The 13,492-nt window shown below is 32.8% G+C and overlaps 1 protein-coding gene and 1 non-coding gene across 2 annotated transcripts; one reads left to right on the top strand and one right to left on the bottom strand.

The window, feature by feature from the left end:
* The first annotated feature begins 7,245 nt into the window (after window positions 1–7,245).
* Window positions 7,246–7,319, top strand: TRNAV-CAC. The gene has a single exon. It is a non-coding gene; the product is annotated as a tRNA-Val (tRNA).
* A 1,506-nt stretch (window positions 7,320–8,825) lies between these two features.
* LOC120199310 (methylsterol monooxygenase 2-2-like) lies at window positions 8,826–12,068 on the bottom strand. Its single transcript, XM_039200430.1, has 7 exons — window positions 11,940–12,068; window positions 10,907–11,044; window positions 10,614–10,759; window positions 10,318–10,437; window positions 10,000–10,212; window positions 9,809–9,889; window positions 8,826–9,213 (listed from the first exon to the last, which is right to left on the bottom strand). Exons 1-7 carry the CDS (start codon window positions 11,967–11,969, stop codon window positions 9,132–9,134), a joined length of 810 nt encoding a protein of 269 aa, XP_039056361.1. The 5' UTR covers window positions 11,970–12,068; the 3' UTR covers window positions 8,826–9,131.
* Between the last annotated feature and the right edge of the window lie 1,424 nt (window positions 12,069–13,492).

Here is a 13,492-nt window from a genome sequence, read left to right as displayed (position 1 = left end):
AAAAATTGTTATAACTATCAGACAATGAATTAGGATCAAATCAGTAGCCAAATCATGGCTCAAAGGAAATAAGTCCTTCAAGATGCTCAATATGACCTTTCATTTTTAGCACATAAGCGCTTATTGAAGCACCTTCAGCCATTTTACAAGAATGTAATGCCTTGGTAGTCTCATACCTTTCTTGCCTTGCATGTTGTTGGAACATTTCCTTAAGCTCATTGATCATATCATAAGCTTCCATGTTTTTCAAGATCTTTCTAAAGTTCAGAAATCATGGTAGACAACATCAGACATGCAACATCAAGAGAATCATCTTTATGTTTCTCATAAGCTTTTGTTTCAGCTTTAGATGCATCCTTTTCTAGTTTTTCAGGATAGGTTTCATCCATGATGTAAAGCTTCATTTCTTGTTTTAGAACAATTATCAAATTTTTGATACTAATCAAGGAAGTTGGTCTCGGTAAGTTTTTTCTTCTCAAAGACCGATCACAATAATAAAGTTGAATTGTTATTATTGTTGACCATCTACAAGATGCAAAGTTTAATTTTGATTAATAATAATCCCACTAAATTAACAACCCTCAAATATAAAACTATTAATATAGTGGGCTAAGATCTATATTTCACTCAATATTTAAGTCAACTTTAGCATGACACTTAAAAATAAGTTATTTAGGCAAGTAACTCTTACTAATTGCATCTTATGTGACTCTTAGAAATTTATGAGATTTTTGACATCATATGTCTCGGCATGCATAAATCTCATATCATGCCATTAGCCCCAAAAACTTTTTGATAACCTAATTAAGTTAAACATTTCAAACATATGAGTAGCACTATTATTACCCATATTGTCTCACTAATGTAACCTAATGTATTTCTACTTTAGTAGAACCTACATTAAGGTGATAAAAAGCCTTGACAAGTGTTTCGAAAAGGATCTCATTCAAACTTAAATTTTATGAGGTGGATCTTTTTGTCGATTTTAATCTTTGATAATTAAGGCATCACATACATAACATTCCATTCAAATAACATCACATACATGTAAATAAATAATCGTGATATAGCATGGTGTTATCCAAAAATAAAGAATGAACCTAAGTAACAAGCATCTTCATGACATCACCTTAGATCACCTTCTAGTTCCTCCATCACCATGGTTAAATAAGTATTGTCTTCTTATTTTGTTACAATGAAAATCTAAAAGACGCGAAGGTTGTTATTACATTCAACAAAATGACACGTAGGCCATATTTAAATTACAATAAATAAAACAACATCCAGGTTATAGAATAATCTAAAGGCCATATTATGCACCATGTCATAAAATACTTTACACATAATCATCAAGAAACACATATCACATGCATATTGCACAAATATTACGAGCGATATTAAGACACGTTCTTTAAGCTAATTAATCTTATAAGGTGCTTCGTAGAGTCAAAGTACACGCAGATTTTATCGTCGATTTCTCTAGTCGGTTAGAGGACGAGGTCGAGGGGGCTTCCCTAGAAAAATATTTATATATAAAAAACCTTACAATTTTGTCAAAAAAATTTTCAATTTTACTGATCTCATCAGTAAATTTGAGAACAAGCCAAAACCCAATTTAATCGCATTAAATAATGTAATCGTATTATATATAAGGCTTACACATAAACAACCGTAAATCACTATTGATAAATTTGTACTATCATGTTCTAATCATGAAATTAAACACTTTAATCACATAATAATATTGTGATTCTTAATCAAATTAACGAATCATATTAAAAACAGATTTAACCTATAAACAGCTCAAGAAGTCAGATTATTATTGTCGTTCACGCAAACCCTATTATCATACATATAAGAATGCATATTATAGCAATCATACACAATATATACAATTAATATGAACATGCAAGAGGCTCTAATACCATTGATGAAAATCGAGGCAAAGAAAACAACATACATTCAAAAATTACCTCGATCAATCTTAGGATCGTATACATATCTTACTAGTTGTAAAATAAAGTTGTGGGATTACCTTAATCTCTGGTTCGAAAATCCTATTGAATTTTCTCTGATTCTCTTTAAATCTATAAGTGTTGCCTTTCTGAAAGAAGACCACCCTCTACAAGTATACACACGCGAAAGAACGATTAATGGTTATAGAATGCTAGTTTTAATGCATTTTTCTCAAAAACTATTTTTGTGGGGTTTTTTTTTTGTTATGGAAGACTGTGGAAGATTAACCTCTATCCCTAATCATATATCACATATATATATATATGACTTAGGGTTAATTAATCCTTCAATTTTGTAAATCATATTTAATTTAAAATTATTTTAAATTAAATGACAATATAATTATTATTTATCTAAAACACTTTTAAATAAATAATAATACGAAAAATTCTTATATGATAAGAAAATAAAATTTATCCAAATACTAATATTATTTAACTATACTATTTATTTAATATTATTTCTAAATCAAATGAAGAAAAATAATAAAAAAATAGTCTATCGAAAGAACATGAATTTAACTTATTTAAATTTAAATAATTAATAATATCTTATAATATATTTAAAATAATCCCATTATCTTAAATTGTCATTTATAGTAATAACCACTACCATTCTTATCCATTCTAAGTAGGCGACCTTATAATTCATTTAATGTTGGCAGTAGATAAAATCACATTTGATCATACAAGTCATGAGTGACCTCTAGCAAGACATTATGACTAGCCAAATTAAATGAAAAGCTCATGACCCGAGATAACCTTAATACAACTTATGTCATAATCCTTTTATTTATGCACGATATCTTAATAGAATATAAAACATGGAAGATGTCAACCTTATATCGCTATATCTTCAATTTCTCGATATCCAATTGAATTGATTAAATAAATGATGTTGACGTATATTAACTCATTTAAGCATGAGCATACATCTTTTATTCTTAATCATTGAGGGGCCTTGAGATATATCTCTTATGATAAGAGGGATAAATTCCATCTTAATAACTCACATCTCACTACATGTTTCGTGTCATGTTCAATAATAACCTTTATAATTGTCAGATGAATCATAACCTTTATAATTTTCCGATTAAAGACAACATTTGATTATTTCAAAACATAATAAACGTCATGTTGAGAACTGCAATAATTTCAGGTTTAAGGATTTTATGACATAACTGTTTTGAAATTAATATAAAACTTAATCCATGTATTAATCTCAAAACGAGTCGATCCAATATTTGTTCTCAACAAAAACATATGAATTTGGTTTGAATCTCATTCATATATTCTTCTCATGAATATCTATCAAATTTCATATCAATCTTATTTTATTATTGTTCCTACAATAATAATTAATGAGAGATATTTAGAATAATTAACAATATTATTCAAGGATAAAATTGCACACAAATGATTATAATAAAATCTAATAATTAAACACCTTTCCAATTTACTTCGTCGAGTCTTGAGGCATTTGCGTCCAATTGGCAACTAAAGTGCATTGGCACTGACTAGGATATATCTGAACCGTACGATCATTATCTGCTATAGTAACTTAGGTTTCCTAACAGTTTCCTGAGCATCAAACAATGCTAGTTTTATGCCATCCTTGTTGTTATTGTTTCTAGTTGTTCTAAGTTTATTACTTTTATCATTTGTAGTTTTATTTCATGGCTTTCTGGTTTTATTAGGTCCCTTAAATCTATCCCTTAAAACTTTTGGGTTTCTTACCCAAAACTATTCACGGGTACCGACACTAAACCCCTCATAATTGAATTAAAAGAGGTAATATTGATACTCTAACTTGAGTATTAATACTTCTGGACTGTGGTATCGATACTATCCTGAGTAACGATACCAAATTTTGCTTCGATGTTTTGAAAAATGTCTTAGTATCGATACCCCTATTGAGAGTATCGATACTCTTCCTCATGTATCGGTACTCCTATGAGTACTAATACGAAAATTAGCTATTAGAATCTACTAAGTGTACTCGTTATTGATACTACCCAACGACTATCCAAACCAGACCAACAATCTCGATACTCTATGGGTCAATATCGATAATTCATTCCTAAAACGCCTTATTTTAGCTAGCTGATAAACAATATCAGCATTCTGCTTCCAATACCGATACTCAAACACAAAAATGTCATGTTCTAGGCACGGATACACCTCTCTAACACTCCCATGAGTCATACTGAGGTTCCCAAATATTATTAGAGTTTTATTTATAGAAGTAGGCGTCATAATAGGTCCATAAACAAGATGAAAAACACCAATTACTGAATCTACCATGAACATTCTTCATAACTCATGCAACCTAAAAAAACACACCTAGTGATCAACATGTGGTAAAGTTGAGTTAGAAGTGATTACCTTGAATTTCTAAGCTGCTGGAAGTGTCCAAGGCTCAACCAAGGGTCACTTTTTCTTTCTCTTTGTTCTTAGAGCTTTTTCCAACTTCTACCACTAGATAAAGATCAAAGAATGAGTTACTAACTTGCTTAAGAGGTTAGGAAGAGATTAAGAACGATTTCCTAATGCTTGAACTCCCTGAAAATGGATTAAAACACTTGAGTCTCTTAAACCCACACAAAACCCATATTTGACTACTAAGGTGAAATAGAGAGGTTGAGGGCTCGATATGAAGCTCTAAAGATAAAGGTTATGAATCCTACCTTTAGGATTCCAAATTAAGGTTGTAAGGGCACCAAGTTATAACCTTTGTGCCACTCAACAAAAATGAGAAGGAAAAGAAAGAATGAGGTAGAAGACAAATTAAGATGAGGAAAAAGAAAAGGTAGCCCATATGTGAGATCATCCCACATTAATGAGATTCATCATTTCAAAATACAAATGGGTAAATATCTTTTTTGGTCCTTACTATTTTAGTTACAAATTAAAAACACCCTTTAACCCATATTAAGCTCAAACCAAGCCCATATCCACTCAAACTTGGGTCATGGTTTTCCTAAAATATAATGTGTTTGTTCAAACTCTCTCTCATGTTAACTCGAACTTCTAACCCGAGATTTGGGGTGTTACAACTGTCTCATCTTATTTAGAAATTTCATCCCTGAAATTTACCTGGGTAAAAGAGGTAAGGGTATGAAGCTTTATATCCTCATCGATTTCCCAAGTTGTCTCCTCAACATCATGATTCCTCCACAACACCTTTACTAGATGAATTCTTTTGTTCCTTAGCTCCTTTACATCTATCGCTAAGATTCTGATCGACTCTTCCTCCTAGGTCATGTCTAGGCTCACCTCGATTTGCTCTAGGGGTATGACATAAGATGGATCAGAACAATACCTCCTAAGCATGGATACACACATTATGGATGTGTTCTAGCTTTGATGGTAAGGCTAACCGATAAGCCGCTAGTCCAACTCTCTCTAGTACCTCGTGAAGTCCTATGGAGTGTGGGGTCAACTTTCCCTTACGTCCAAAAAGAAACACTTTCTTCCATGAAAAAACCTTGAGGAACACCTTGGACCCCCAATGCAAACTCAATATCCTTACGCTTCATATATGCGTAAGATTTGCCTATCTGAGGCTTCTCTCAATTGGCTTTGAATTAATCGAACCTTTTCTTTGGTTTCTTTGATCAAGTTAGGATCCACTATTTTACCATCGCTGAGCTCTGTCCAACAAAGTGGAGTTCTACACTTGTGTCCATACAAGGCCTCATACGGAGCCATCTAGATGCTCGATTGAAAACTGTTATTGTATGCAAACTCCATTAATGGAATATGGTCCTCCAAACTACCCTCAAGACCTACAACGGTGTACCTAAGCATGTCTTCTGAGATCTGGATGACACTTTCTGACTGGTGTCATAACCTAATTTGTCTGAGCCAGTCGAATCGGATTGGCGACATTCAGAAGCGGCAAATTTTAATTGTTTTCAAACGCAATAAAATTAACAGCAACTGAGAAGAACTTTAACGCAAAGTGAATGTAACAACATTCATCACAAAGAGAAAATCTTATCGCATAATTTTATTCAAAATTTTAGTCCCTAAATTATAAACCTTAAAATCAATTGATTCCCAATGATTCAACATGACATGCGATCATACCACTTGTTAGAATCAAACCATAATAAATATGAAAACTAACCATGATCTAATCATTCTAAATCATCAAGAATAATAATACTAGATGTAGAAGCGTACCTAAATTAATTGATAGGTTGAAATCCTTGAATCTTTCTTCGGTTGTGATCTTCCAAGAAGATAAAGTTCTCTTGAGTATTAACTCTTTGACGGAATAAGAGAAAATACAATATTATCTATTTCTTTGGACCATAACCCCTTTATATATCTGATTTAGGAATCAAGTATTGTTTGTACTTATAACTTTGTCCCTCATCAAATTATAAATACAACTTTAATATTATCTACATTTTTATTTCCATGACACTTATAATACCTTATGACTTGATAACGTAATTGGTCACTTAATTTATATCATATTTTATGATAACAATATAAATTATAAATATGTGTCCATAATTATGAATTTTAATCCAACATCATTTAGCTGATAATTAAGCACATGAGTCACTACGTGACAGCGGTACACAAAGTGCAATACATAAAAGTGATACACAAAATGTGACTCGTGACAAAGACATTTGAAATGAAAAAAAAAACATATAAAGTGTAATACACTAATTATATACGAAGTATAATTAGTACTAAAAACACATAAGATTTCTTGTCATATCGATTATAACAAAGAATTAAAACGTAACATATTACGAAGATACAAAGTACAATTTATAATGGAATTGTGTAAAACATATAAGATAAATAGCATGCCAACCATTTATCTTAATATTTTAACATATAACTATTTTTCATAAGGTCTTGTAATGTTTGCCGTATTAGCTCACTAAGTTAAAATATGCATATTATAGATCTCATATACATGCTCATATTCACATAACATTTTAACATCATCTCATCTACATTTTCGTTCCTAATTTTACTTAATTTCTTAGGTCAAATTAGTCAAAACAACATTGATATTAATTATTTTGTCGAAATATATTAAATCTGTCTGGGTAGGGTAGCTGGTTATCATGTTAGCCTCACAGTCTAAAGGTTCCCGATTCAAACCCGAGCACAGACGCTACAATTTCCAAATATTAGGTAGAATTAAACTTAAATAATATATAAATAAAATAAATCATTACCAACGAAGTGTTCAATTGTCTGAGTGGTGTAGTTGGTTATCACGTTAGCCTCACACGCTAAAGGTCCCCGGTTCAAACCCGGGCTCAGACAATTTTTCTAAAATGGTACTTATATTATATGTTTTTGGTGGATTCAGTCCTACTATACGTATTTTTTTAGATTTACAATTGTTATTACAAAGACACTCGCATATAATATGTCCAAATAACTATAATTACAACTAAATCGATATAAAACAGAATTCAAATAAGAAAAACATATCAAAATAAACTCATACATAATACTCCATTAGAATTTAAACTTAAAATCCAGATGATAATTAGTCATGGTGGAACTCAAATGCTTAAAGATGCATGACTTCAACTTTGGCAACACAACTAATATCTTATTGACTAACTGAAACCAACAGAAACAAACTAGGAATGGCAGAACGATCCGAACCCAACGGGGAATCCGAAACCCGACTAAGTTCGGGTCGGGTATCGGGGTAAAATTTGGGGATTTTTTTGGTTTGGGGCAAGGTATCCCCGCTCTGCCCCGATTATATATATATATAATACTTTATATTTTTTATATTAATTATATATATATAATATATAATATTTTATATTTTTTATATTAATTATATAATACAAACCCTAAACCCTAGCTTTTATAATTATTAAAGTGAAATTTTATTGATTTATTGATAAATTTCTCAATGTAGGGAGCTACCAAAGAAAGTGACAAAAGTGGCACGACGATTTTGGATGACTTTATTTGACTTAATATTACGTATGCATCTTCGTTGTATGATTTGAATATCGAAACAAGTTTGTATTTAATTAAGCATGTGTTTTATTTTGGAGTTTAGACAATTATTTAGAATTGGGTTTGAATTTGTGATTATAGTTTGAATTATAAATCATGTAGACTAATTTTTCAGTTTTTTGTGATCGTTTTTTCTATTTTTTATGAAAACTAAGGTTGCTCGGTTTTTCTCAGGATCGGGTCGGGTTCGGGGATGGGGCAAAAAAAAATTCCTGACGGGGCGCCCCGATAAAAAACCCAACGGGGAACGGGACTGGGAGAGAGATTCATTTTAGGGACGGAAGAGCAAAACCCACTCCAAACCCGTCCCGTTACCATTCCTAAAACAAACTTGGAAGAAGAGCAGTCAGCAAGGTCATGAGCGACTTGTATTTGCAAAACGTTGGACATAGGACACCCAAACATGAGGAGAAGCATCTAAGAGTCGCCGCGTCTCAACATGGTGAAGCAGTTGAACTAAATTGAAGGTATCACTTTCAACAAATGACCTGTGGTAACTGAAGATCAATCGCAAGACGAATAGTATGATCCCAAAATCAGACACTATCCGCATGTTCATCACGGATCACAACACCAATTGCAGCAGCACAGTTGCACAGCGGACAAGCACCACCCACGTTGATTTTGAGGACTCCAGATGGAGATTTAAGCCAGCATAAGACCACGGTATAATGATTTAGTTAACTCTAAACTCTTTCAAATTAAAAATTTACATCCAAACTAGGGCATCTACATACTGATTACTTGTGTGGGTGTGGTATCTCATTGAATGCATCAAATTGCCCATAAAAATCAACAAATATTAAATAATTGTACATTATTCAAACATTCAACCTCCAAAATCTACAATGGTTACCTTATAAAAATGATTTCAAAGAAGAAAACAACAAATGGTTACCTTAGTAGAACAGCAACTTCATTCAAGCACAGAAAGGGATTGTAAAATGTCGAAAGGAAAATATATATAATGATTCTACATAGCTATAATATGACTATCAACGTGAACAAAGATTAACCACGAAAAAAAAAAAGGATCACACGCAAAACAACGATAGCCTTTTCCACACAAACATCCTGAACTAGCATTCTCCATTATGTTTGCTTCCTGTCATCTTCAACTCCGTTGTGCTTTAGTGCTTTCAATTTTCTGTAGCCTTTATCGGTACCAAATATCCTGTCAGAATTTACAAAATTTAAAGCACACATCGACAGGTACATGATGAATCCTAACAAGGCTTGAATAAAACATGAAAAGCAATCTAGATAGTTATAAAATAAACGTAAGCAGGCAGACAATTCTTCTAAGCCTAAAGAAGTCCGCACTGACATACTCCTGATGATGCATTAGATGCTATAAAGCTGGAATAAAGTTTAAATGGCATAAAGAAGTTCCTAGTGACGGAGTGCCATGTGTATCTAAACCGTCCAGTCATTTTAACAGATGATAGAAAATTATATTTGGAAGGATGAGTGTTAGCGAGGGCGTTGGGAGACCGACATTTATCATATCCCTCTACACATGATTGTGTATGCATGACACATGGCATCGGGCAAAGGTACTTCAAGAAAAAAAAGAAGAATCAGAACAAAATAAGCTTTTAATGTGTCAACATGTCTAAGAAAAACAGACTAGATGACAACAGCATATATGATCCATAAAAAATTCACCTACTTCTATAATCAGACAAATATAGTGGCAGTTGCCATAACCTACTATCTGACATTGGGAAACATGCTAATGATTCGAAAAAGCAAATCCAAAAACTCACCAATCCATGTAAACGAACGTGGATGAGTAGTTGCCAGATTTTGTATAAAGCAAACGGTGGTGGTAGTCGTGAAAATCAGAACTGGAAAAATGATAATACGAACAATTACTTCACAGCTGATGAGTAAAAGATAAAACAATAGAACTGTGTACACTCATGAAGTAAAAGCAATAAGCGAACATAAAACTCACCCCCCATATAAAGGTAGAAAGTTCGAGAGACTCCATGGAAAATGATGACCGCAATGTGCCTCAACTGTCTCGAGGACTCTAAGAACCATCCACAACCAGAGAGTAATCAGATGTGGGCCAGTTATGGCCGGGCCAACAATTGTGGCAAAGCCAAGGAACAATATCTCGGCAGGGTGAGCATATTCTGATGTCAGTCCAAATGGTGTAGCATATCTGTATAGTTTATATAACTATCCAATTAGTACATGCAGAAGAACATACCATGAATAACATTGCTCGTAGTTTTTACTAGTACAACCACCTAATATTTGGACTTACTCATGATGGACGCTGTGTACATGCTTGTACAGCCATTTTGTATGTAAAACACGATGTCCCCAGTAAAACACAAAATCCTCCAGGACGAAGTAGAATATTATCTGAGTTAGGATCACTTTCCTGTGGAACCAAATAACAATGTAACCAATTAGACCCAAAACCGATATTTTCATTTACATGGGCAAATTTATGGAGTTTACATTCCGAATAGGTAATATAATTCAAGGCTACTATGTTCGAATGAGGTACAAATCGAGGAAAATAAAAGCACTAGCATATAAAGAACCTGAAAATACCAGGATGGCAATGGTAGACTACTTCTCATTCCCATGAATCTGAAGACAGGATATGAGATAATCATAAGAGGCAGGTTGACGCTACAATGATAAAAAAGCAGGCGTGTGATACATTTTTCCTGAGCAGTAGGGCTATTGTTTTTTGTATGCATAGAAACATGAATTACAAGCGAACTAATTTATTATGAATTAGACAAAAACAAAGTATACTTTTTCATCATGAACAACCCGATTTTTATGCTAGAAAAGTCATAACCATCAACAAAAATGGCAGCAAAGAAGATGGAGTGAACCTGAATCTTGTATTTGCTTAGCAACCCAGCTCTTTCAAGATATATAAATGGAAGTCCGGATAAGAAAAAAACACTTTCATGAAGAAGGAAACTTCCCAAACTAGCTAGTTGGAAGTCACTGAAATGTGTGATCAGATACTGTATGGTAAACAAAACAACATTTTGAGGGCCAATATCTTATATCACATGACATGAAAAACACTTTTGAATGTAATATGAGCATGATATTTCTCAAACTACGCATCAAGAGGTGAAATCAGTATGAAAACTTAGATAACTTTCCGCTTACTCAGTTGAAAAAAAGAAATCAAAGATTCATTGAAGATACTCTGATGCAGGCTAATCCAATGAATAAGCACAAGTAGACAAATTCAATCAAAGATCCACTAAAGATCCTTTGTTGTGAATGAATGAAACCAATAAGAACAAGCAGACAAATTTGCTTTTATAGTGAATAAAGAAAAATGAAAATGGTTAAAAAATTAGGATCTAAATAATCACTCGGAAGAAACACATATTCAACATTGAAAAACAAGGTCCTCTAGCCTGGATTACATTTCCAGATACTTATCAATGGCATTAAGACAATTTAACACAGACATAAATATATTTATACATGACAAAAAACTGGGGTGAATCAGTGACTAGGATTCAAAACCCAAATCAATGTCAATTCTGCAGCTATCATCAGCAAGTTATGTAAACCCAGACAGTAATGTTCAAAACAAAGATACAAATATACATATGTATGTATATCATACATACGTATGTACGAAGGCAATATGTATGTGTTTGTATTCAAACAATTGTTGTAAACATCAACTTCCACCACCTACCGTCTAGAATGAACCGTGAATGTCACAATCCAAAAACAGCCAAAAGAAAATAAATAAATAAAATCTAAAAACTTTCAAATCAAACATAATCAACTAGCTTTTCTTATCCCAAAAAGCATACAAACCAAACAAAGACAGATCCAAAACAAGCGATGGGCGAAAGTATGAAGACATAACCAAAGAGAAAGGAATGTTACCAGCCAGCCAGATTCAATGATGGAAGCCATGAGGGAGAGCTTGGAAGTGAGAGGAAATACTGTTAATCCGAAATGGGGTTTTTAAGAAACGAAAAATTGAAATCTTTGTGAGACAGAGAGGGGGAGATATAGAAAGAGGGACAAGAAAGGAGACAGATAGTGAATCTAGATAGTAGTACCGACTACAGACTGTCAAATGGAATCTGGGCTTTCTCTATTGGCTTTTTTTTTTAATAGTCGATTTAATTCAATGTCCTAAAAGGTACAATTAATTAATCTCTAAATATGAAGCCTAAATTTAATCATCGTAAGCACCAACCAAATTATCTTAAGTGATCAAAGGAATTATTTTTTTTAAAAAGTCTCAAATTCAAGCATAAATAATTGTATTAAAGATGATTAAACTTTTAATATCAAATGTTTTAAAACATTCAAAACATTCTGTTTGTTTGTATAAGAATCCATTATTATTTTTTTAAAATGAAATCAACTAAGCTCCAACCTAATTGTGTATGATATGTTATATTGGTCTTAAGTGATGAAATAAAATTTTAAATATTATGTTATTATTATGGTGACAATAAAATATTGAACTTATTAAGTGATCTTAATAAACAAAATAAATGTTGTTTTTCTTTAGGTTATAAGTATGATGAGTTGTATATGTTATTAATATTTAAAAAATTACGAATAGGTAATAAAAAAAAGTAACGAAAGTTTGGCCTGATGGAGTGGTGATTATGAAACCACCTCATAACAGTTTACAAACAAAATAGAAATTTGAGTTGACTTATGGTTCCTAGTCATAAGGTTGACGGTGTATAATTTATTTTGGAAAATAGATGCCATTCACCGTCATCCCTCCAACGACACATGTAACCTGTCCAGTTACATACGAATCTGCTGGTAGACAAAGGAACGCCACTATTGCCGATACCTCCTCCGGCTCTCCAGGCCGTTTTAATGGTGTTCGGTTTCTGGTTGTCTCTATTGCTTCCCCCATGACCTTCTTCATTATACTGGCAAAAAAAAAAAAAGTAGAATAAAATATTAATCAATATATCTATTATCTCTAAATAAAAAAAAAGAAAGTGCGTTTATATCAAGTTCTTAATTAGTTCGGACAGATCTCTATCCGATTCTGACTTACATGAAAGGTGGCAGAGACATAGGAAGGAAGCCAAAGAAACTCTTCAGGCTGGAAAAGAATTGGGCATTGTGTTTAAAGGTTCGGAAGAGGCATTGGTTCGGGAATTGGTAGCAATGGAAGAATTGGAAGGTGAGTCAACTTCCCTATCTATTGAATTTTAGGAGGGTCCAGAGGAGGGATGTTTTGTGTTGAGGATTGTTTCTTGGAATATACGAGGAATGGGCTTAAATGTTAAAATTTCTGAACCGAAGAGGATTGTTAGGATGTATTAGCGTGAGATTGTGGTGATTCAAGAAATGAATAAATAGGGTTTTACTGAATCGGATATAGTAAGTTTCTGGTGTGATGATGATTTCGACTTTAGACTTTTGATAGCTGTGGGAAATGCTGGTGGTCTGCTGGC

The sequence above is a fragment of the Hibiscus syriacus genome, unplaced genomic scaffold, assembly GCF_006381635.1.
Source record: "Hibiscus syriacus cultivar Baekdansim isolate YM2019G1 unplaced genomic scaffold, ASM638163v2 tig00005406_pilon, whole genome shotgun sequence".
Taxonomy (NCBI): Eukaryota; Viridiplantae; Streptophyta; class Magnoliopsida; order Malvales; family Malvaceae; genus Hibiscus; species Hibiscus syriacus.
Note: the sequence above shows the minus strand (reverse complement) of the source record. Positions and strands in the feature narration are given on the sequence as shown.

Excerpts from the sequence above, each read along its gene's own strand:
- LOC120199310 (XM_039200430.1), bottom strand. The coding sequence starts at position 11,969 with ATGGCTTCCATCATTGAATCTGGCTGGCTG. Across the intron at positions 10,438-10,613 it reads AGTCTACCATTGCCATCCTG|GAAAGTGATCCTAACTCAGA; the intron begins GTATTTTCAGGT and ends TTGGTTCCACAG. Across the intron at positions 9,214-9,808 it reads ACGTTCGTTTACATGGATTG|GATATTTGGTACCGATAAAG; the intron begins GTGAGTTTTTGG and ends AAATTCTGACAG.